Source organism: Lepisosteus oculatus, chromosome 6, assembly GCF_040954835.1.
Source record: "Lepisosteus oculatus isolate fLepOcu1 chromosome 6, fLepOcu1.hap2, whole genome shotgun sequence".
In the NCBI taxonomy this organism is placed as follows: Eukaryota; Metazoa; Chordata; class Actinopteri; order Semionotiformes; family Lepisosteidae; genus Lepisosteus; species Lepisosteus oculatus.
The window spans coordinates 52,976,651-53,002,049 of NC_090701.1; the positions used below are offsets into that span (position 1 = coordinate 52,976,651).

Here is a 25,399-nt window from a genome sequence, read left to right on the forward strand (position 1 = left end):
AGAAAAATGACAGCATCTACCAAGGTGTTGTTAGGATGGGGTTAGATCAGCTTGAGCTCTTCTTCATCGCTAAAAAAGAAGGGGGAATGTATTTAGGAGCAAGCAGGACTTACTGTATCTCTAACTCGACTAAGAAACTCTCTAGACCAGGAGACGGCAACCTGTTTTGTAGCGCATGCCATTTTTTCCGCAATTAATTTTGAAAAACGAAACCCGTGCCACATACTATTTGTGTCACTTTCAGCGAAAAAAAAGTTGTTTTAGAACATTTAGAAACCATAATAACAGAGCCCCCCTCAGAAGCTACAACTCCAGGGCTTACTGAACATTAGAAGAGATTGTGCCCTACTGAAAACCTGTCCACTACAGTATGAAAAGATGAATTTGTTTCTGGATGAGCCTTATTGGTAGTATACGTCTTCTTAAACAAATATCGTCATGATCTTCACCATGACAGGGACGGGGTACAACTCAAGCTACACTCCTACATCTTATATTATCTTATATGATTATTAATATTATCATATCTATAACACATAATCTCATATTAGGTAGACCTGGGACAACCTCAGGTGAACAGAATGGCGTTGACCACATTTAGATCAGTTCAACCTACTCAAGAAGCAAACCCACAGGTGCTCACTTGCAGTGCTCTGATGTCAAAGTCAAAGGGATAGCTGTCATAGCTGAGCATCCAGGCACTTCATGTACCCTCAGCCATCTGGAAGCAATCAGGAACACCTGGGCCTCGTGTAGTTTGAGCTCCCTAAGGCAGCTGTGGAATGAGGCTTTGGAATGAATTGCTGGCCTAGAGCATATATTCAGGGGTCCTGGCACACCGTGCTTTCAGCTTTCCCAAAGAGATTCAGGAATCCCTGCCCATATTTGGTTGGACACTTCTGGATAGAGACAGGCTCAAAGTGGTCACCTCTGGACAGCAGAGTATTGGAACACCTGAGACAGGAACAAGATGACTGAAACGTGGACTTTCTGTAATTGATGATAGCACTATGTTGTCTAATTTTAGTATTCTCTTTATAAAGTTTCTGAGATAGCTGTGGCTAGGTTTTCGCTTCTGACATTCATTTTAGGAATGAAATGCTGGCCAGGATCATCTATTCAAAGAGTTCTTGTGTTGCATGCTTTGTTTTCAAGGATGTGAAACAATAGCCCTCCACTTCCTGGAGGTCTCACACTCGTCTCCTTGCTTCTAGATGAAATCCATTGAGTACAAATCTTCCTGGATTTTGGGAGCCCAGAAAGATAGATTCCAGTAGCTATGAGACACTGATACCAGTCTGTTAGGTTGGGATAGTAGGGAGTCCTTCGGTCATGAAGAAAGTCATGCTTAAATGTGCATGCTCAAAGAATGACATGTTCATGTAAATTGGAAAGCAGCTGAAATCCAGCCAAGCAATACTAAAAAGTAGCTGATTGGTTGTTTGGCACTAAGTTACGGTACAATGCAAGGGTTGTGTCCTAATTATTGTTCTGTGGTCTTTCAGTAGATGACTTGCAGTGAAACCAGTCCACTCTTGGTCCTAGAATGCTGTATGACTTAATATAGTGTAAAAAGACACTTGGGTGTCTCTAGTGTCTGGATCTATGACTTTAATACGCTGCAGCACAGTCTGAATAGCTTGTCTGGCCTGAAGGGGTGAATCTATATGAACCTAGGCACCCCGATAGATGACGATTGCATAGGATGCTAGATCCATCTTCTGCATTTGCAAAAGGTTCACGGGACTTTGAGGCCAAGGACAGCCACTTTGAAGCTGGAACAAAATCCACTGAATCATTTGTGCAAACAAGGCTTCTTCTGTTTCCCCCGAGAGACACCGTCTGGCTGAGTTACAAGGTGTCACAACGAGTCCTTTTTAAAGGTCAGGAACAGCACGGAATGAAGCACCAAAAAAAGGTGGCAACTGAACTCTGATATGAGACTATGTAATTCAGAGAAGCAACTTTTGATCAGGTCAAGTTCATTTTTGTCTAATCACAAAATCTACCTCATTGCCAGTGATACTGGCTGCTGAAAGTGACACAACTTGTTGTATAACAAAGTAAGCAGGAGTCTCCAGCTCCTGTGGTCCTTCTGTACTCTCCCCCTTTCCAGTGCACTTCATATATCTCTTATGGAAGCAAGACCTGTAAACATACAGAAGGGTTAAAGGACTCACACAAGGCTCAATTGGACTAATTCATTTATTATCTAAGCTGAAGGTTTAAAAGTCAAGATTTGTTCTCCCTGACAGAAAACAAAACTAGAGGGATGGTGAAACTGCTTGGTTATCATACAGTAACAGCATAAGGGAAGCAATAAGCTATAAGGGAAGCTATCATGGAATTTGATTAAAGTACAATACAGTTCATAGACGTACAGTATGTGTCTTTGATAACAGAACTTTCCATTGAGGCTCAATATTGTACTTTGCAGATCTTGTGGATTAGAAAGCAGGAAGAAGCTTTGAATTACATTTGATACCATCTCTGATTTCCCTCAAATGCGATCCTGTACGGTATATACAGTACAGTACAGTTACTCCTGCTTTTGTAATTTGCTTAGTGTTCAATCTAGACCTAATTTGTATGTTGTAACAGTGACTGCATAAATTATTTCATGCAACGATACTATCAAGCAATCAAGGCTTGAATGGATGACTTTGGCTTAGGTAGTGAAAATAACTTCATTTTCATGAGATGCAAGAAAACATGGAAGCCGGACAGAGCTGTTGTCACCCCTTTTCCCAGTGACCTTTTGTTTGTTCTTACCTCTGTTTGCACTTCAGTGCACTGTAGTGTATACTGAGCAGGTGCCTCTCTCTGCGGCCCCCACTGTGGGAAAACACCCTGCTTGTGTTCCTGGACCTGAATATGAACAAAATTCAATTGTTGCAATTCCTGTATTTTGCTGTTTGCTACCATCAGACCAAAGAATTGTAGTGTAATCTAATGAAACTTGCACTTCAATTTGCAAACTTGGTTTTGGAACCGTTGTGAGAGCAAACATACAGTGCAATGCGATTACAAATGAATGAAAAGGAAAACAAATCATGTGGAGGTTTTGTTTTCCAAACAACCTGGCATAATTTAATCTCTGTGTCTAATACATTATCCATATTTCAAAGGTTTCTTATTTGTATAGCCCACTGAATTTGAATGTGCGTCTTAGTACATTTTAATGGCCTAAAAAATGGCTCATTAATTCAAACACACAAAAACATAGAGATAGGTCTTCATAACACATTCAAAATGTTCTCTGAAGCAACATGAAAATAATTTAGTAGTAGTAATAATAATAATAATGCTAATAATAATTGCTTATATTTAGTGCTTTTTATCCTTAAGGAAAGCAAAGCAAGAAAAATATACTATACAGTATATGACTGTGTGAGACATTGCAGACATTATGTAGCAAGAGCCCCACTACACAGTCAATCACATAGAGAAGTGAGAAATTGCTTCACCAGTTACATTAATGGGGACTTTTGCTACACATGATTGTGCATACCTACAGTGAGGTTTAACCAGACCACCAGCATTAACTCCTTTATACTGTTAGCTTATCACTGATTATTTTGGACATACTGTAGGTAGCCATTAATAATCAGGTGCTTTTTTAAAACAGGATAAAGTAGGGGGTTGATGTACTGTATATAAGATGATATACAGTAACAGACTTTACAGTACATCACATATTTATTACATGATATAGATTGAAATAATTACATACAATGCTGAAATCTGTTCATGTCATTGTTGTCTGACCTTGGCGTCGTCACTACTCTGTCGGAGACTTCATCCCTGTGGGAAAACATGCACCACATGTCCTTACCTGTCAAAGAAAAGACCGGCTCTGTTGTTCCCATGATCTACAGCATCTGGTCTACCCTGTAACCTGAATTGGATATGAGACTATGCACACTCAATCAGGACACTCCCATCAGTTAAAGCAGCTATGCCGTATTCTTTGCACTTATCTGTCCATTGTGAGAAACCTGCTTAATCAATAAATGGCCGGATGAGATCTTTGGATTAACTGCCTCCCAACTGCCAAACTAGATGGGCTGATGGCCTCCTCTGAAAAACGTTTTTATTCAGAGCACAGAATGCAAGGCAGGACAATCTAGGCTCATGATTTCCATTCCTGGTGCTGGAAGGCCAGCGTCCACAAGGTTTCTATACTGTATATAACTCACAATCCCCAATGAGTAGAAATCTCGCAACAGCTGTAATAAAGACCAGTTAAGTGAACAATTGATTCAAATCAAGTCATTAAGAGTCTGCTTACCCAGCATGTAGAACAGACTGGTGGAAACCAGAGCATACAAACTCCATACAGAAGACACCTACTGTGCTTACAATTGCTTACAATGACAAATACATATATTCTGTGATTACTGTAAACGACTATTGATAAAAATACCTTCATTGTATTTTATTATTGAAGATTTATAGAAATAGTCTAATTCATGGATTAGTGCAAGATTTTCTCAGGTCAGTCTAGCATAGTTTAATGAAATACTACTTTGCTGGAGTACAGTTTATGTACAAAACACTTTTACAACATTCCATCTTACAATATTCTGCATGAACTATAGTATCTGATGTTCTATCTGATTTGTGAATATCCATTTATCCATTTTCTAAAGTCTTCATCCAATACAGGGTCGTGATGGAGCAGGAGCCTATCCCAGCAAGCAACAGGTGCAAGGCAGGATACACCTTGGATAGGATGCCAGTCCATCACAGGGCACACACAGAGACCCCCGCAGGCACTCCCACTACAACCAGAAGCCATTCTCAAAAGCCAATTAACATACCAGTATGTTTCTGGACTGACAAGCTCCACACAGATAGCACCCCAGGAATTGAACCCAGGGCTCCAGCGCTGTAAGGTAGCAATACTAACCACTGCACATTGAGGTACAGTAGCAATCAGGCTTCTTCAGCATATAACACCAGACACAATGCAATGCTAGCTTCAGGGAAAGACAAGCTGAAGATTCATTCAAGCACCCCACGACCTGGGCAATGCATACCTGTACCAACAAGAGCTACACAGGTGCACTGTGTGTTTTGAAAATGCTTTTTCTTTAGCTTATTCATATTTTAATTAAGAGAAGATAAGTTCAAAAATATAAAAAATTAGCAAATAATTCTACTCCAAATTAATAATGACAGAATCAGCATTGTGATGGAGAACAACAACAATTTTCATACAATATTAAAAAAATGTATTTAACAACAGACTAAACTTTGCTATACGATAAATATATCGTATATATAAATATTATATATATATATAAGTATACAACATGGACACTCTATAACGCTCAGGAGTACAGTAATTACAGGAGACTTTAACTGTTGCCCTCACGCACTGTTAGGTACACTACAGTATGTGTGAATTTAACATTACAATTGATGAAACAATTCGGAGAATACCCAGTAGTAAAATTGTGTTTCATTAAAAATATAAAAGGCTCTACAACTGTTGCACCTCCCATTTCCTCTGATCTACAGTTGAAGGATGTCAGTTGCAGAGGAAGCGACACGCACTGTAATTCCTTAAAACGAAATAAAAAAGTTAGTTTTATCGACATATTCATCACGTTAGGTGGGTCAGCCCTTCTCTTAGTTTAAATCCTGACGAAAACAAATTCTCTGAATAATTCGCAAATTACCTGAGTTTATTTTGTTTCAATAAACACCCGGCGCGATTGGGTACAGGGATCGGAGGGGAAAAAGCATTTGCCAACAACAGCAACGACGACTAAAACACACGCTAGAAACAAAAGATAACATCTTTAGCACCACAGTCAGTTAGTGATAATAACGACTGTCTATTTATACAACATAGAAACAACGGTAAAAAAAAAAATGTATAGAATAGACTGGGACGGGGCCACCCCATTCACTGCTGATTTTCGCTTCAACGAAAACTAAGGGGGTCTTCTCGCTCGGCTTGATCTGCTGCTGTCCTTGGTGATGTACAGCCCAATCCAATTAGGTTTCACCTCTAGGCTGTGATGTAGCTTGCGAGGCTTCAGCCCAGCCGTTCCCTCTACTGTCGTGTCTCTCTCTGCAGTTCACTCCTTATCCACCTCAGTCTGCTGTTTTTACACGTTCGACATCTGCAGACACCCAGTCCTAACCACATCAACAACAGATGGGGGTTATGCACTGCCCGAGTGTGCTCTCCGCCCGCCGGAGCGCCGCTTCTGAGCAGTAGCGCATTTCAAGACGTCAATGTGTGTGTGTGTGGTTTTTTTTATCTTATTTCTTAAACAAAATGTGGGACACGCGTTCTCCGGGCGACGCTTCTACTAAAAACCTGGGATCGTAGCTGTCAAGAAAAAGGGTATCCCGACACCCGTCCCTCTCTCGTCATCAGAGAAATTGTCTTTATGCAAAAGGTGGTTTATTTCGCAAAGGTAAGGTGCACGTTGTTTTTTTTTTCCCTTTTCCTTACAGAACCACAACATAGACCATGTTATGGGAGATTCACTCAGCGGCTGTTACTCCAAAAAAGATGCAGAAATGTTGCTACGCTCTTGTAATACTGCTCAGGGATTAGCCTTCTTTAACGACTGTATGAAACAACCCACGAGGAACACAAGGGTAAAACTTGTATTTAGTAAATCATAAAATTCGAAATGAACAAAATACAGTATCCTGGCATTTCATGCGTAAATTGACGAACTACTGACATCCCTGAAAAACAGAGCGAAGTATAACTCCGAAAACGGCAATTCGATGAGACAGATACGGTATATCATCACTAAAACTTAATTAAACAATGTACAGTGCCTTCCGTCTATTGTTATTTTTATGTTATTTTAATATACGTGTTACCGCGCACTTGGAGACATAAGGTACTGTAGTGTTAGGCTAGCCTAATGCATAGGTTCCGCAATCACTACAGCTAATCTTCGATGACTAGAACATGCGACAAGAAAGGCTTTGAAAAACTGTTGCACGCACCCATGGTAACAGCACACTTTCCAGCGTTACAGTCAGCACCAAAGATTTCTCTTGAAATAAATAATTTAGCTTGCCCCAAGTTGAAAGCCCCCACCCCCTTTCATATCATACACTGCAAGACTTCTTGGTATCAACTTTGAACAGTGAGAACTGACTCTAAAAAAAGCTTTCTGCCCTTCAAGGGTGCCTTTTTGAAAACAGACGTACGATGCACGAATGTATTCAGATTTCATAGGTATCATAAAACCACTTTTGATTATATTCAGTAAACTTTGTTTCATATTAGTAGTCTTGCTTTAGCTCTACAGTACTGTATATCCGCTATGACTTTGGCTTACATAATTGCATGGACTGTAACCTTGAGAAGATAAAACGTGTACCTAATGATTTATATTGAATGTGGCAGGGAGTTAACGCGTTTATGAATTATAGGTAAATACGCATGGGGACACATTCATTGTTTTTAATTATAACGTGGCTAAACACTTTGCAAAACGTGACCACTTTCAACGCGTAAATATATTACTGATCTGCCAAACCAAGAGCTTCAGTTCAGGTTGAGTTTTTAAATAGCCAGGGTATTACGGAGTCCTGGAAGTGTGGTAAATAACAGGCTAAATACTGCGTGCTGGGATTTACTTCATAGCTACCGCTAAAAATACAGTCTTATTTTAAGCTTTCTTTCTATGGAGTTTGAAGTAAAGATCGATTTTTCATTAAAACACGAAAACAAATAACCACGTCAATATGTGAAAATTCAACTGAAAATTACCCGTTCATGAATCCGACGAAATGGCTTGACTTAACCCGCATTTAAAACGCATGAAGCCGTATGTCACTGAGGCCTTACAGACCGCCAAGCCAAAAATAAACATCTGCATAATTGAAGAACAGGTGTCTTTTTTGCGATATGATGTACCATGTTCTATTAAACAAGGAATTTAGAGATTTGAGAACATCACATCTCCCAAGTTCTTTTTTTCGTTTTCAAGCTAAGATTTCGTGGAAGGGGTTTACTCACTGCGTGGGACCAGACAATGTCATTGGTATGATTTTATCTCAGGAAGCACAAGTCTTTTTAATGTTACAGTCTGTGAATTTTCCATTTCAGCACTGAGTCAAGACATTCACCATTCAGTTGTGTTTTTTTTTGTCACTGTTGTCTGTTTCTTAACGTGTTGTGTTGGTTTTTTATTTTCCTTTTCATGAGTTGTGATGCAACTTTCTCTCTGGAAAAATATCTTCGATGATGTCTTGAAGGCCTAAGCTAATTTTGTGCTTTTGCCTTTTCAGTTTCAACCATGGAGGGACTTGTCTAAAGGAGATCCTACATAACCGGTTCTTTTTTGAATTGTTTTTTTTTTTCTTCTTTTTTCTTTTCTTCTTCCTGGCGAGCGTCACACCTGTACCCTGTTTGTCATGGCTGAGAAGGCTGGGTCGGGGGTGTCTAGGAGCAACACGCGCTCAACAGCCTCTCTGCCGCCTGAGCCCATAGAGATCATCCGGACGAAAGCCCGTTCTAGAAGGGTCCGTATAAACGTCGGAGGGCTCAACCACGAAGTCCTCTGGAGGACCTTGGACAGGCTCCCCCGAACGAGGCTAGGCAAGCTAAGAGACTGCAATACTCACGAGTCCCTGATGGAGATCTGCGACGATTACAACCTGAACGAAAACGAGTACTTCTTCGACCGGCACCCGGGTGCTTTCACCTCCATTTTGAATTTTTACCGCACGGGGAAGCTGCACATGATGGAAGAGATGTGCGCCCTCTCTTTCGGGCAAGAGCTTGACTACTGGGGTATTGATGAGATCTACCTGGAGTCGTGCTGCCAGGCCCGGTATCACCAAAAGAAGGAGCAGATGAATGAGGAGCTCCGGAGGGAGGCGGAGACCATGAGGGAGAGGGAGGGGGAGGAGTTTGACAATACCTGCTGTCCTGACAAGAGGAAGAAGCTCTGGGACCTGCTAGAAAAGCCCAACTCCTCCGTCGCTGCCAAAGTAAGGTGAAAGGTTAACGCACGTGTCATGTTAAGGTTCTGGGTCATCTCTCTCTCTCTCTGTGTTTTTTTTTTCCCAGCTTGGGTGTGTTTTGGGTTTCAGAGATGTATCTGGAGTGCTTCCCCTTTGGAAAGTTCCTAAAACTGCCTCATCTTTCCCTCACTGACAACAACAACAACAACAACAACAACAACAACAACAACAACAACAACAACAACAAAAAATGATAGGGATTTAATTGAACCAGATTAAGCAAACAGTATCAGAACTATTTTCGGCATATCTTTAATGAGAACAAAGAATACTTGGTTTTGTGGCCTCTGTCATTTGGTATTCTGCCTATATGTGCCCAAATCCAAATTATGATCAAGTCTTTCAGTGCAAAGAATCAAATACATTAAAATAAGAAACAGTGTCTTTGTAAGTGTAAAGACTGGGAATCTGCCAGGATGTTCAAGGCCTAATTGCATTATAACTGCCAGCTTTAACTCTCCTCTTGAAGCTGCAAACAGTACCTTCAGTTAAAAAAAAGGCAGATGGATTCTTAATAGTTCATTATTAATTCACTTTTTGACATTAAGTTTCTGGGTCGGGGAAAATGTAACATTTTTTAAATATGTTAGTGAACCCCAGTGATGTTAAAGAAAATGAACACCAGACAAATCAACAGCATACAATAAGTTCTGTTGCAATAAAAAAGAAAAATGAAGTTCGACGAACACAGGTACAGTACAATACACATTTCGTGAGCTGCAGCAAACCCGTTCTTTTTTTTTAAATACACAGAAATAAATGCACAGACCAAGCAGTGGATGGCAGCAGAAATGCTCTGCTGCCATTTCAGTAAAGAACTGAAGATTGGGTTCTGAGGGGGTGCAGTGGAATGTGGTGAGTGCAGTATTTCCTTGGGCAGTAGTTTGCTGTCCAGATGGGTTAGGCAAAACCCACAGGGGCAGTCTCACAACAGGAGGTCTTTGTTCACTTGCACAACCTGTCCCATCTCAGACTCGAGCCAATGCATCTGATTAACTTCTTGGCATATACTGTAAATGTCACTCTCTCAGCCTTACCCACAGTTTTCAGGGAGAAAGTGATTACAGCCTTCCAATCTAGTAGGGTTTCTGCAGTGGGGACCTTGAAGCACTAGTTTGATTTAGAATGCTCTCTTAGATGCCTGGATATTAACCTTTTTCATGTCTGTATGTGTTGCAATGCTGGTTTATTAGCTTGCTGCAGAGTTCAATGTGCAATTCTAGGGTAATGCTTAGGTAAATTGGGATTTCTTGTAGTAGTGCAGTGCAGTTTTGAACAAATAATGACATCTCACAGGTTTCCCAGCTGGTCTGAGTCAGGTGAAGATGATTTCATTTTTTCTTTTTTTATCTCTATTTTCAATGCAGTCGTGAGTGTTTAATTCAGAGACACCAAACTGCAGGTCTTCGGCAAAAGTTCCCACAATAATCACTCACTCCACCTCCCCATCTCCACCATGAAGCTGAGTCATTTTCAGGCTAGCACACTGCCCATCTGCACGCCATGGCTTCAAATCCAAATTTGCAGTAAACGTCAAGGACATCTGTGTGCAAATAAACTGTTTTTGAAAATGTGTAAAATCCCTCATCATGCATTCTGTATAGCTATTGATAGAGTCTTACTTCTATTCAATTTATTATGTAAAGCTCATGGAAACATTTCTTTCCAGTCAGCAGAAGTCATGTTTATTATTTTAAGGGAATTTGAAGGTTTTCATTCGCTTTCTGATTGCTCATTTTCAGGAGTGACTCACAGTTTTTGGTTGCAGTAAGTTGCGTTTTGTAAGTGTCCAGATGACACTGATGAAAATCTCTTTTAAAAAAATACACTGCTGGTTTTGCTGATCTCATAACTTTTTGGGGCTTCTTATATCTTGATTCCTATTAATTATGTATTATATTTCATTCTGCAGTTTCTGAAACTTTGTTGGTCATACTGTATCATTTTACACAGCACAATGATATTCATATAGCAAATTATTATTGCAGGAATGGGACCAAACTGATTAATTTGTATTCATGCATAATGCACAGAAGAACAGAATCATGCATTTCAGCAATTCAGGTGTTAGTCAGTTTGTGTTATAATGTTTAATTTTTAATAATAACCTCAAATTAAAGGTAATTAATATAAACATTAAGGTAATTCAACCAATGTAAATACAAGCATGGAATTATCTATTGGGTATTCCCTGCCTGATTTACTTTAAGTGCTTAAATTAGATCAGGGAAAATAAGATAATTATATCTGGTTCAGAATGTTTTGTTATAAAATATCAAATTTACCTTGCACTTCACATCAAAATGCCATCTGCATTCTATATTGTGAAAGAAAAAAGAGAAAGAACACGTTAAGATACAAAGATCTGGAATAAACAGTTTTAATTGCTACTGTACTTAAAAACTAAAAAAATCACACCTGGATAAATTTAACCAAACGTGTTTTACAGACACAGGGATTGCAGCAATAGATTTCTAGATTCATCAATTAGGAATTATTTTTTAAAATAAATAGCACTCTATAATAGTACAATAATAAGTTGTAATAAATAGTACAGTTAAATAATGTTAATAGTAGTTAAGTACAGTTAAATTGGTATGTACTGTTACCAATTTAAAAATGTATTATTTAATATAATGTAAATACAGTATGTTGAATATATTGGATGTTTAGATTTTTTCAGATTTTTGTAATACCACATTCCTGTATGAAAGGTAAATATACCCTGTGTTTACATATGTAAACAGACATGTGCATTAGCTCAAAAAAGCACCATTTTACTTGACTGAATTTAGGTTTCCAAGATACAGTAAGTGGTGAAAAGTGAAATGGTGTTGAACCATTTGTATAGTTGTGGTACACAAAGTGAATAGCATTAACTCTGTGACTCATAATCAGGTTAAAAGACTCAAGTAGCTAATTAAAGTAAAAAATCCATTTGTTCACAATCACAGGACAGAAATCTATGTTCTATGTTGTGAGAACTGGTCATTGATTTAGCTTATTTTGTTTGTTTCTTTGAAAAAATAGATTGTAAGCCCTCTGGAGAACAGAAAAGCACCTTCTTAAAGATAATCATTTGATGTTATCTCCTTCTTTTGTCATTTCATGGATTTTCTGCTTTTTTTTAATAGAAAAGTTTCATTATGCAAAGTTGCTGTGTACGAAGGACATTAGAAAATGAAGAACTCTCCAGCATGTGTTGGCTGAAGACAAAAATGAACAGTTGTTAAGCTTTATAAAAGACCAGGCTGTTCTTCACCTGCTGTGAAAAACAAAAACATCCCCTTGCCTGAAGTCAGAGGAGCCCATGAGAACTTGGCAAAGCATTTTGGGACACAGTCCAACTTGACCCACCCAGAGACCAATACGTCTGCCCTTTCAAAGATAGTTGTCCTTACCCTTCACAGCTTAGGAGCTCATTTTGTGATGCACGCTGCACCTACAGTAATTTGAAGCCATTTCGCAAATATAATTTTATTGCAAAGCTTAATGCGATGTGTCCCAAGATAAATGGCTTGTGTGATCAAACTGCTGCTCCTGCAGGATTATGATCCAATCAGGACTGACTCACTTAATTGATCTTTAATGACTTAATTGATCCCACTGATGAGCATTCCTGACATTGTCAGGGGCAGGGATTGTGCATGTCAAACAGCCTGCACCTAGTGCACAGTGTGTGTATCCGTTCGTATTGGGCTCAAAGGGGTTACGTTTTGAAGATGATAGCACAATTCCCAATTAAGGGTGAAAAAGCAGTCAAGGAAAATCCCTGCGATTAGCTCTATCTCATTGGATTTCGGTTTGTAGCCAGATTCATAATAGCACAGGAAGTGAAGTTACATCTGATTTCTGTTTAAGACCAGAATTAATAATTACGCAGGAAGTGAGGGTTACATCTGATTTCTGTTTGGGACCAGAATTAATAATTGCACAGGAAGTGAGGGTTACACCTAATTTCAGTTTGTGGCCAAAATAATGACTGTAAGTTGTGAAATTGAGTTTTGTTTTCTTTTGGCATTATCTTTCCATATTTTTAACATGGAGTGAAATGTGCGAGTCAAGTGGGACATTTGTGTCTTGGCCACCACTTCTCTGTAAATAGTCACCCTGTTAATACCGTGGCAGCCTGGGAACATTGTAATCCGCGATCTCAACAGCGATGATTGTCTTGTTTGAGATGATTTTCTGGCTTCAGTAATTCAATTTCGTTTTATAGGTTTGACAGAGGATCAATGTTTTTTTTTCCTTATTCTAAAATGTAAAGCGGATCATTCGGTGGGGGCGGAAAGAAAACAAGGTTAGTTCTGAAGGGGGAATGATTCTTTTTTGGGAAATGTTAAAAGTCTTATCACGTACGCTCTCCTTCTGTGTGTAGATGATCATGCAGGCTCAGAGGAAGAGAAATATAGAAGAGAGATAACATACAACCAGATTGTATTACATAAAAGTATAGGATATTCAGTTTAGCTTTATTTCAAAATCTGAAGCTGATGAATTTGTGTTTCTGAATAGAAAACAAAACTTGCATTTCTGTACTCGTGGATGAGAAAGATTACCATAATAAGAATTTGCATGGAAGTTCTCATAATGGCTTAGATTAATGTAGGTTGTAGGTAGTGGAGGCTACAGAATATTTCACCGCAGGGTGAATACACAGGTGTTTTGTGTTTAAGAAAGGCTGTGTTTGAAAATCTGTTTTTAATATACAGTACAGTATAGCAACACATATGGGTGGCACGGTGGTACAGTGCTGAGCCTTGCTGGAGCCCTGGGTTCAGTTCCTGGGGTGCTATCTGTGTGGAGTTTGTATGTTCTTCCTGTATTCGTGTGGGTTTCCCCTGAGTGTCCATGCTATTGGTTAACTGGCTTCTTAGAAAACAGCATCTGGCTTGTATCTGTGTCTCTGTGTGGCCTGCAATAGACTGATGTCCCGTCCGGGTATATTCGGCTCTGTGAAACTGTATTTGCCCAACAGTTTGGGGTGTAACATTCTATATGTCTAAGATATACTGTAAGGAAGAACGATTACTTTATTATGTGTTCAGGATAAGGGAGAGTTGCCTGTGTGTGTCACTGAGGCTTAAGGCATGTCAAATCAAGTTTTGTCCAGAACAACATTTTATGTGCATTTTTATATACAGTACATACTTTTCTTTATTCATAGCTTTGAAGGAATGTTGCGGCTGGTACTGTTAATCTTCGGCATTTTGATTTTGTTTCCCTTTAAATTATGATGAGTCCCTTCCCCTTCCAAACACAGAATAAGGAATGATACAGAGTGAGTCGAATATACTGTCAGAATTCACTTTATTTCGTTAAACCTTTGACTACTGTAAATAACTTTGAAATGTAAAGTGATTAAAAATTATTCTGTATCGTTTTTGTCAAAATTAATTTTGCTAAGAGTCCATATAAAGGAAGAAGTGTCTTTCCACTGACCAAGAAATAGAAATATCCTTTGAATAGGAACCTTTGAATAGTTATTTTCTGTCACACGGGTCTTATGTACTGTCCTCAGAGATACTCATCTGCAGAGCATTCAATTTTTTCATTTAATTAATCCAGATGTCTGAAGGCAATGCAGGTATACTAAAACATACTATAGCGATAGCGTTTCTCTAAAAAAATAGCAATAGGTCATCTGTAGAACAAAATATTAAAATAATATTTTTTAAAAAACCTTGTTCTCCATTTACAGTATTTGCTTAATAGCAAAGATATGTAACAAAATATTCCTTAAAATAACAGTGTTGTTTAGAACATTTTAGAAAGTAGCTTAGGTCAGGACTAAATTTGTCATTAATATATTGATGATTATTGAACAGAAAAGAAATACCATCATATATTCAGTACTGATTATACTGTTGAAATGATATTCTTTTATGTTTTTTTGAAAATCAGTAGAAGAAAAACCAAGGCAACTCGGTTCAAAAATATAAACATAAAATTGTTGCAAGCAGCTGTGTATCTCTTGCTTTTCTGTTAAGTGGGTTTGCAAAGCTGTTGTAGAATAACACCCTGTTAATACCGTGGCAGAAAAAACACATTTCCTTCTTTAGTGTTTTAGCTTATGGTATATAATACATACATCCCTTACCAATGTTGAACTAGAACATGATAATGACGATGGCAATAAAAATAATAATGAGAGTGAGTCCATCATTTTACAGTAAATTCCAATAAATTGTCTATTCCAGAGAATTAACATCTACTGTATTGTATAAAAAATGTAGAAGATATAATTTCATATTTACTCCTACCACCCAAAAAGCAAGCATGGAACACGAACTTCAAAAGTTAAGTATGCATTTTCTATTATTTAAAAGTTCGTTTTCTTCCTTCATTAGTTTTGTAACATATAGCAGTATAATTTGCCAATATTTGTTCTGGACTCTGTTGCATCAGCATAGACATTTTAAACTACAAACGCATTGTATATTATAAAGATTATTCATAATTTTATTCTACTGTCAATACACAAATCTGACTAGGTCTTTTCATGCTCGCAATAGTTAGAATTAAAAATGATATTTTGAGTGATCAAAAATATTCACATGCTGTATTTTGTGTGAAGTATTTTTTTAATCATGTGTTTGTTTCGTGTAGCTGCAAATAAGTTGTTGGTTTCTTGTAAAATATTTTCCTATCATTAGATGCTTGCTTCCCTGAATGAGTCCCGATTCATGGATTTCCTTCAGATACACCTGTAACAGCGGTCTTGGATTCATCTCAGGTGTTTGTGGATGCTGTCCAGGTTATTGGTTATTCCTTCCACAGTGACCCACAATTGCCAGGGGGAAATTAATTTCGAGACTCCAGGTCATAATGGGGTATTCATATGACCCCGGCTCTCATCTTCTGGGCCATGGGTCGATGCTTGGGTATCGTTTTGGAGATTTTATCTTTCAACTTTGATCATTTTAAGATTCATTTTCCCTAAATATCCTTAAAATAGGCGTGTGGCATGATAGAACATCTGTGGTATAGAGTTTTCTATTATAGGTCTGTCCCTTTTTGAACTAAAATGAGCTTTGTTCTCTGTGTGCGAACTAATTGTGACTCATTTAAACAGGCTTTTTTCCATATAATGGAGTTGTTACATTGTGAGGTGTTGATAATTTTGTATCTTCTGCCAAGTCTTTCAAGGAAAGAGTTATACCTCTGGATTTTGTCTGTTTACATTCTTCTTATTTTGATACCTCTTTTCTATTCTCTTGTGAACTGATGTTCCAGACTCTGTATAATCATCCTTTAGGTCCATGACCTTGAGTAATGATATCTCTGCACTTCTTTAAATACTTGGATTGCCTTTACAGATATCTGATCTGGTCCCTGATCTTTGGGTGGGTTTGTGGTTGTATGTACTTCTCAATTATAGACCTAGTAGAAGTTGATTTTCTCATTTTCAGCTGCTTTTTCATAACATTTACCTTGTTTGGGCGAGTATTAAACTTCTTTTTTTGAGCTATATTTCATACACTTGTCTTGCCTGTTGTAACAATCCTCGAGTTTGGCTTGGAATTCACATAGACGTCTTGTCCTAGCTAGCTTGATACAGATTTCCAGAACCCTTTGTATAAAGAAGCTCCTTCTCCTTAATTTCTGCTTGGGTCCTCTGGTTCCCGTTTCACATTTGATTCTGAAGAATTCTTTTGGGTTGACTTTGTCAGTGCCTTTGACTTTGAGGGTGTACTGTATGTGCCTCTCTTCACTGGACAGATTTCAGAACAATAATATCTGTTTTACTACTCATCACCCTTGATTTAAGTTCTTTGACTTTAAAATACAGTATATCCAAGCCTTATTTGCTGTTTGTATTATTTATCCATATTGTCTAGAATATGAAAATGATTTCAACATAAGTGCCTAAGACTTTTACACAGATAGCTTTTTCAGGCTCATTTTAAATTTGCAGTGCATGTTGTTGCAGATTTCTGTAGTATTCTGCTCAGTGGACTGTGTGATTACATCCCTGCTATAACTACTGCTTGTAGAAATATTGCCTTTAATTGTGCAAATGTTTTTTTTTTGTCCAGTATAGGTTTCATTCTAGTATTAAATGGGATTATATGGAATGTGTTGTATCATACCATTTCTGCAGTTTACTGTGCTGTATATCTATTGCATCATATACTGTATTTCATTTACATCTACAGTAGGTTACACAGGAGGTTAAAGTTGTAATATGATTAGCATCAGATTTGAAGTGATTTATTTATAATTAATAGCCATTAGGCCAGTTCTTTATAAGAAAATGTCCCAAATTAGAATCCATTTATTAATCCAACAGATTAATCCATTTATTAATAGAATCTGTTGATTATCAGTCTGAAAGTGTGTTTTCTTCAAAGCATCCTGTTGCATTGGAGCTGGAGGATACCAAAACATTCCTGTACATCTATGCACAGGCTATACCCAGTAAAAGACTGGGGTTGACCATTGGTCAAGGGTCGTGTGCCTTCTTCCTCTGCTTCAGAGGGCACCTTCGGGTACCTGAACCAGTCAGACAGGGGTTACATCTTGCCTCTAAAATAGACTGAACATCACCGTTCCGGTTGCTTAAAACTAGTGATCAAAGCTGGGCATTGTTGTAGAAATGCCCCTAAGAAAAGAAGATTAATTAATAAATATGCATTATTAAGATACAGTTAAAAGCAGAATAAGGTTTTTTTTTTAATTCTCATTATACTGTAGGTTGTAACATTGAAAGAGTTTCAAGTGTCGTCTCTCTCTCCTGAGATTTGAAAGACAAGGTGGCACTTAGGTTTCTAAGGTTTTGCATACAGGCCGTTGGATTGTTTCTAAACAAGCGAGTGGGGTGGGGATTTCTTTCATGAAAATATGCCTTTGCATTTCAGTTAGCAGAATTTTAGCATTACAGGTTCAGTTATGCTGTTTGCCTGTTGATGTTGCCTCGATGTTGTACTTTTAAGGAAGAGCTAGAGAGATCAGATAGAATCAAATAGGAGTTGCTTTTATGTACTCGCTGGCATCTACAGCTCATGACCATTAGACTGTAACCTAGGTGACAATTTCTTAATAGAACTGTACTCTGACCCTTGTTTGCTTGGGAAATTGATAGTGTCCATTTAGCAGTGACTAAATCGGAGAGCACTGCCAGGAAAAAACCACTTCCACGCTTCAGCGTATAAATAATAAAATCTGTTGATTTTCCAGGACAAAAAATCATTTGTTAAACAATAAAAATATCGGAAAGGCATGGTAGTGCATTTTTTAGACCCTGCTGTCTCAGTTCCTGCTTCTGTGTGGGGTTTGAACATTTTCCCATGTGGGTTTGGGTCTTTACTGGGTATGTGGGTACTCTGGTTTCCTTCGACAGTCCAAAGACATGCATTCCAGGTTCACTAGCATCTACAGATTATTCAGAGCCTTATAAATCAGTAATAAAATCTTGGATTGAATACCGTACAGTATGTGACTTTACAGGCAATCAATGTAGAGATTTAAGTGTGGGAGTGATATGCTGTCAGGGTCTTGTGTAAGTCAGAAGTCCAGCTGCAGAGTTTCAGACGTATTGCAACTTATTGAGGAGAGTGTTGTGGAGCCCACAGAGCAAAGAGCTGCAGAAATCAAGCCTTGATGTCATAAATGCGGGAATCAAACGCTCAGCATCAGACATTGATAGAAATGTTTCACATGGGGCTTGAATGACAGGAGAGGATCAAGTAAGGCTCCCTACTTCCTGACCAAGGCTGACGCCTGAATGGGGAACCCGTCCACCACAGCTGTGGAGCTCTATAGCTTTGCCAGCTGACATTTACTGCCCACCAGTAACATTTCTCCTTTGTTACTGTTAAGTTTCAAAGAATGAGGTGGAGCTCCAGTTCACTGTGACCCTGTAATGGATTGACGGGCTGTTGACCATGGATAGATAATAATGATATGAATATGAACATGTACGTTACTGTGTTTTACGCTGTACATACAGTACAGCTGTATGTGTATGCTATAGTGTTGGTGAGATCAGAGATTACTTTCAACCTGTGTTCATTTGACAGTAATATAAACAGTTATCGTCTTCCTCAGAAGATAAAGCACACATAAGATGCTAAGCCATGCAGGATATAGTGACACAGCTTATTTGAATATATTCAACATAGAGGATACATACTGTACTGAACCTGCATGGCAAGAATCTATTGTTTTATATAAGGGTCAGAACCTTTTCAAGAAATATTATTACGTACTGCATATGCACTGTATGTACAGTGTAGATCTATATACCATAACAATAATTGTCCATTTAAAGCCCTTAATCTGATCTAATCTGAATTAATATTATATTACTGATAATTCTCAACTATTTTCCATGTAATCTAACAGATCACTTTGAATGTGTGTATTCTGCATGAAGGAAATCATTTCTACACCCGACTCAAAGTGTCAAGAATTCCACTCTTCTGTATTTTTCTACAATGACAAATATTTTGTTCCTTACGAATTGCAGTACATAAATCATCAATTACATAATCATCATCATCATTATCATCATCTTTATACCTTTACTGTAATATCCATCTGTTAATTTGATAGTTTATGAAGGAATTAGACTAATTAGAATTAGAATGTCAGGAGACATAGAAGTTGAAAAGATAAAAAAGGAGTTAACAAAGAATCGATGGCTGTAGTTCAGTTAATAAATATATTCTGCTTGAAGCACAGAACAGATTGGAATGGAAATAAAGGTTTGACTGCAAACCCAAAACATTTATTAGAACAATAAAATAAAATATGAGGAGAAAGAAAACATTGTATAAAATGAGTAAAAAGAATAGGATTCAGTTAAAAATCAATGGCAAGCATAAGTAAATATATTGATGGAATGGGGGTAATGTGGGCAAAAATAAATAAGAAAAGTGTTTTTTTTCCAGTATTAGCAAAAGTAAAGAACAAAGTAAACTGTGTCTGAGGTAAAAATAGAAAAATTTTAGATGATGGCAGGAAAAAACGGCTGTATGAACTTAATATCTCACTCGGGTGTTTACCAAGGAAAACACAACAACATGTCCTAAGTAAAGGAAAAGTTCTGCGTTCAATAGTATTAGCACAGAAGGAGTGGAAGTGCTCGATTCTAGAAGCACTTAGATTAACAAAACTCCGGGGACTCGTAATCTAGTAATTCTACTTAAGGAATAAATATATAATATTGACAGGCCATCAACAAAGCACCTCCAGCAGTCACACACCACATGGTTAATGGACATTAACTGTAAAAGTGCACAATCTAATTTCCTTGTGGACTCGAAATGTTCTTCCCCTTGTTTTTCCAAGTGTTCAGGTTTCTTCCCGAAGCCATGCTGGCTAAAGTGATGGGCCTGTCTTTATTGTCTCTTTGTGCTTGTGATCAAACTGTATATGTGTACCTGTATATCCAAGGTCTAGTGCTTCCTTCCTCCTGGGTCAGACTCCAGGGGGAGTCTGAGCAGCTTTCCGATCAAGGTTACGTTCGATACAGTCGGATAAGTTGGAAGATGGCGAGTTTTAAAAAGTAACTTCTAAAAAAATACTTGGATGATGATGCTAACACATTATTGTCATCTCCTAGATACTGTGCATTGGCAAAACAGAAAAAGGAAACCAAAAGTTAGGTTGAATATTTTAATCTGTGCAGACTTCGCTGGTCACGTTGAGTTCCTTCAGCCTGCCTGTACAGGACATTCCCTGAATCCCAAAAAGAACCTGGTTGCTCTTCTCTGGTACTTGAAATGCTCCGTGTTCTGCAGTGTTAATACTAATAATCACAGAACTTTGACTTTCCATTGCAAACTGTCATTATCTCATGCAGCTCAGGCGAATAGAGTCTCCAAAAACCATTACTGCTATTTTTGCTTTTACGATAGTATTGGCGTTAATTATAGTCAAGAGCAATGACTGAAATTCCAGGACTGTGATATACTGTAGATGTCCTGGGACCTGCTATCTTGAGCCCCCATGTCCTGGCTGTCTGATTCCAGGGCCTGGGGTGGATGAAATTGTTCCCAAGCTTAAAGAAATGACATACAGTAGATCAATCAATCAATCAAAGTTTATTTATCAAATGCGCATCAATACAGCATGCAGCAGTAATTGCTGGCAATGAAGTGTCTTTTCTGCGAGCTCACCGGGTGGAAATAAAAATAAAAATCACAAAATTAAAAGTTACAGAATAAAGTTACATAATAAGAGTGCAATAAAATTTGAATTAAAAAAAACTCAATATAAATAGAACTGCTACATATCCAGGGTGTATGCATTACATTATTTCCAAATAGTGCAATATGCAGTGTGCCAAATACAGTGGAAGACTGTACAGGTATGTCCATGTAACCTGACCCTTTAACAAAGACCGTTAGGGTGGTTACAGAAGGTGACTGCAGCTTGACTGTTTAGCAGTCTTATTGCGTTCTGTAATCTGTTAGACTTTGACTGAATGGTTCGGTACCCTTTACCAGACTGTAGGAGAGAAAACAGTTTGTGACTGGGATGACTGGGGTTCATAAGAATAGACATGGACTTCTTAAGACATCTAGCTGAGTAGATATCCTGGATGTTTGGTGGCTCACAGCCGGTAATGAGCTGCACTGACTTCACCACCTTCTGCAGTATTTTGAGATTGATAAGTTAAAGGAACAGAATCCAGAATCCAGAATCCATCTTGAACAAAGAAGACTATGAGGTGACCTGATCCAAGTGTTCAACAAGGATCCCACCCACAGGAAGACGCAATTGGAGATGTATTAAAACTCAAGAACAGGAGGAACTTTTTGAGTCTGTAACAAACTACACATCGGTGTTGTTAAAGCTTCTTTTAAGAAATACCTGGATGAGATTCATAGATCAATTAGTTCCAAGCAGCCAAACGAGCTAGATGGGGTGAATGACCTCCTTTCATTTCTGCACTTTTCCTCATGTACTCGTGCTGAGAAACAGAGATCTGCATGGTGTGAAAATCAGGCAGAGCACTAAAGCTGAATCTGTGTTTTCATGTGAGACCTGAAACATTTATTGCAGTTAAAATATTAATCTGATGGAGCTGTTCATGTACATGTTAAATCCTGGTTAATGCATTGTGAAAATGCATGGTTGATGTAACACGGCAGGGATACCCTGGGAACTAAAGCAATTTTGCTATGATATTCTACTTCATCTTTAATGATTAATATTCAATCTGTCATCTGCTTTGCTTTCATTTGAACTGGGCACTGTAGTTGTTAAGTCCTCTGCTAGGCTTTGTGTAGTTTAAATGTTTTTGTGTTTGATTTCTGTTAACATACTAATTTCCCAAGTACAAGGAAACATGCAGCAGCTCTTTCTCACTATATGAGAAATTGCAAGAAATAAAAGAATTACTGTTGTGAACCGTGTGGTAGTTCGTGAATGAAAACCTACCTCTGCAGATATCATGGCTGAAAACAGTGCAATGTTGAATTTGTGTTACACCTGTGCGGCACAAGAACGGATGTATTAAAGTTCGTCTTTCAGAGTTGTGAAGTAAACTTTTCCCAAGTTGGGTTAGGAATTTGAAAAGCTTTTCATTAACAAGTGATAGAATTAATAGTTACAGTAGTTCAGGGTACAAAGGTTTCAATTTGGTGCGGACTTAGATATTGGAATTGATTTTATTTTTTTCTTCTGCAGTTGTAGCCTCCAATATTTTTTTATGTGAGGTGCAACATTGAAATTGTAGTGATCTCTGCTTCATGGAACAGCTTTCTCTAAAAAAATACCTGATCAAAAGTGAAGTGAGACTTGACCAGTCAGTGCCATTTTCTAATGATGAAGATGTATGATTACAGCAAGTTCCTGTAACAGTAAAACATAATTACTGGAATCAAGGATAAGTAAACAAGGATGTCTAATATTCAGATGGATTGAGGCTAATCGAGAGGGTAAATGTGAAACATTGTCTCTTTGCAGCATTATATCTAACAGTGCGAATGCATTGCTAATGGTTGGTACACCACATCTACTGTAGCAATCAAGTATGGGATAAGTATAATGGAAGAAATGGGAAATGCTTTTATGATGTTGCAGGCCACAATGGACTGAAATAACTTTTTGTGGGCTGAGAGGAGAGGTTGTTTTTTTTTCTGATCAGACTTTAAAAGCAGTTTAATGGTGTTGGTTGAGATAAATGGTTCAGTTGGTTACCGGCAATAGAACAAACTTGCACAGCATGTAACCTTTCTTAATATAATCTTAGAAAAGCAAAAAGGGGGGGTGATTAAAAATAGGTTAGCAAAATGCCAAATAGCACGGAAAAAAAAGTCAGATTCTCTCCCTCACGCTTCCCAGATGTTTGGCAATTCATGAGGATTGTATGAAACAGTACCAGCTCATGCAGTTCCTACTCCCAGCTGAACTGTGCTCTCCGGAGGGCTTCACCGGCCACGTGATAGCGCCCCCTTCTGCCTGTGTGGCTCTGTGTGTTCTTTGGTGTTCAGTACATCCATCTGACATGGATTTCCCAAGAAATCCCATCCCTACGTCAGGCGTGACATGGCCACAGCCTGAGCAGTGTACTCCGGCTGCTGGAGTACAGAGCAGCCTATACTCCGGTTCACTTGGTGCAAGCCTTGGCTACCACATCACAGGCCTCTGGAAAAAATGTGTTTTTCAATGAAATATAATTCTATGGAATTCCAGAATACTGCTGAACATACCATAAAAGTTGTAAAACTGCGATTGTTGTCAGAGCGCAGCAGTGTTTCACCCTGGCTTTGAAACCAGTTACAGCTCCAGACCACTGCTTCACACTGCTGCCTGATTGCACAAACTCATGACATAGTAGAAAGGGAGGATGAATGGACAGAATTGGGGTAAAAACCCTTAGAGTGAAAGGAAACCAGTGAAAAGGCGCTCCAGTGCAGGATGGCAGAAGTCAAACCGCTGCTCCCAGACAGATTCTATCTGAAGACGCCTCTGGAGGGGCAGCCGTTTCTCAGCACCACCAGCACACTTCGGGAGATGACACAACGCGTTACCTCATTTTGAGCTCAGTTTGCCAGATATCTTGCGCTCTCGCCTGTAATTGTCAGTTTTCCATGCTCGTCTACGGAACATCTTTCGGGCTGGTGACTTGATTTTAACGATCAAATACATTTTAAATATTCAATTATAAAGATACGGAGACTGAAATATTATCCCGTTTAGTTATTGAGGAATATCTTTTTTAATATAAAATGTTGCCGAGAGTGTTTTGCAGCACACAGTCTGGTGATAAATGTGTAATAAATAGAGTTCCTATTTATTTATCTATTATTTATCTACGAGGACCATCTTTTAAAAAGCAACCATTGTCTCTTCACTGGATCCCAATTTATAAAAAATATACAATTTGCTTTCTGGTTGTACCCTGGATTTGTTGAAATGTATCAAAAGTTATATATTGTGATTATTGTGAATGAAATAGGTATCTCTGAACTGTTGAAAAGATTGCTGGGGAGACTCAACAGCTGTGCATTCATGTACACATTTATTGATGAGTTAACTGTATTTTAATGATCACTGTCACCTGTAAATTGTGCTTTCAGAGTAGGAATTCCCAGTCATAGTACTGTGGATCTACTGTGCACACCTGCTGGGTTTTCTTCCATCTAAGCACTCAGTTTAATAGTTGGATCCTTAATAGACCTACTGTAATAGGTTTAATTTAAAAGTCTTTAATTGTTTTCACTTGTTAAAGACGTAGGATGTTGCCCTTTAACTGTCATGTTTCATATGTAACTTAAAATCTCCAATCTAAGGGTACAAAAACTTGTAATGGTTCGTACCCAGAAATGTAATAATTCAGTTTAGGAGTCACGCTGAAAAAGAGCTCAGCTGCACTGAAAAAGCAGCAGGTGTGTGCACCCCAGGACCGAGACTGGGAGCCCTCGCTGGAGGGATGAGCAGGCAAACACAGCTGAGACTGACGGGAGGGCAGCTTGCCTGAGTTTGTAATGAGCAGATTTTTAGTGTTCTCACCTGGGAAACAGACTCAGCCAGAGGACACTGCGACATCGCGTGACATTAGCGCCTTCAAAACAGCTGGTCTGACTCCCGGTTGGGTTAATGGAGTCGCCACGATCTGAGGTGGCACGAAAGCCAGAAATGAACGTGGACCTTCAAGCGCAGTGCTGCTCCCCCTGACCTGCTGCCTTAGGCTTTAGCCTGCAGGGCATTGGGGTCTCCAGGTGTTTGTTTCTCCTGAGCTCTCAGTTCCACAGTGGGTCTGAGGATTTCATTAACTTCAGGATTGTGATGTTTCTAACCAGGCTCTCGAGTGTTATTATGGTAACTGTATTTGTAATGAAATAAATATTTTGAGTTATCAAACGGAAAAGTATAAGACACTGCCTGTTTGTGTCCAAGTAAGGAAATGAGAAGGTTTAAAATG

At 38.5% G+C, this 25,399-nt stretch overlaps 1 protein-coding gene and 1 long non-coding RNA gene across 2 annotated transcripts in view; one reads left to right on the top strand and one right to left on the bottom strand.

Annotated features, from left to right (window-relative positions):
• Positions 1–262: 262 nt before the first annotated feature.
• On the bottom strand, positions 263–4,356 carry LOC107078143 (uncharacterized). The gene is made up of 3 exons (XR_001479136.2): positions 3,734–4,356; positions 2,773–2,868; positions 263–2,148 (listed from the first exon to the last, which is right to left on the bottom strand). It is a non-coding gene; the product is annotated as an uncharacterized lncRNA (long non-coding RNA).
• A 1,675-nt stretch (positions 4,357–6,031) lies between these two features.
• Positions 6,032–25,399, top strand: part of kcnb2b (potassium voltage-gated channel subfamily B member 2b) — a 114,912-nt gene continuing 95,544 nt past the window's right edge. Inside the window, exons 1-2 of the mRNA XM_006633985.3 lie at positions 6,032–6,437; positions 8,281–8,985. Coding sequence (XP_006634048.1) covers positions 8,407–8,985 — 579 coding nt within the window. The 5' untranslated portion in view covers positions 6,032–6,437; positions 8,281–8,406. The remainder of the gene's footprint in view (positions 6,438–8,280; positions 8,986–25,399) is intronic.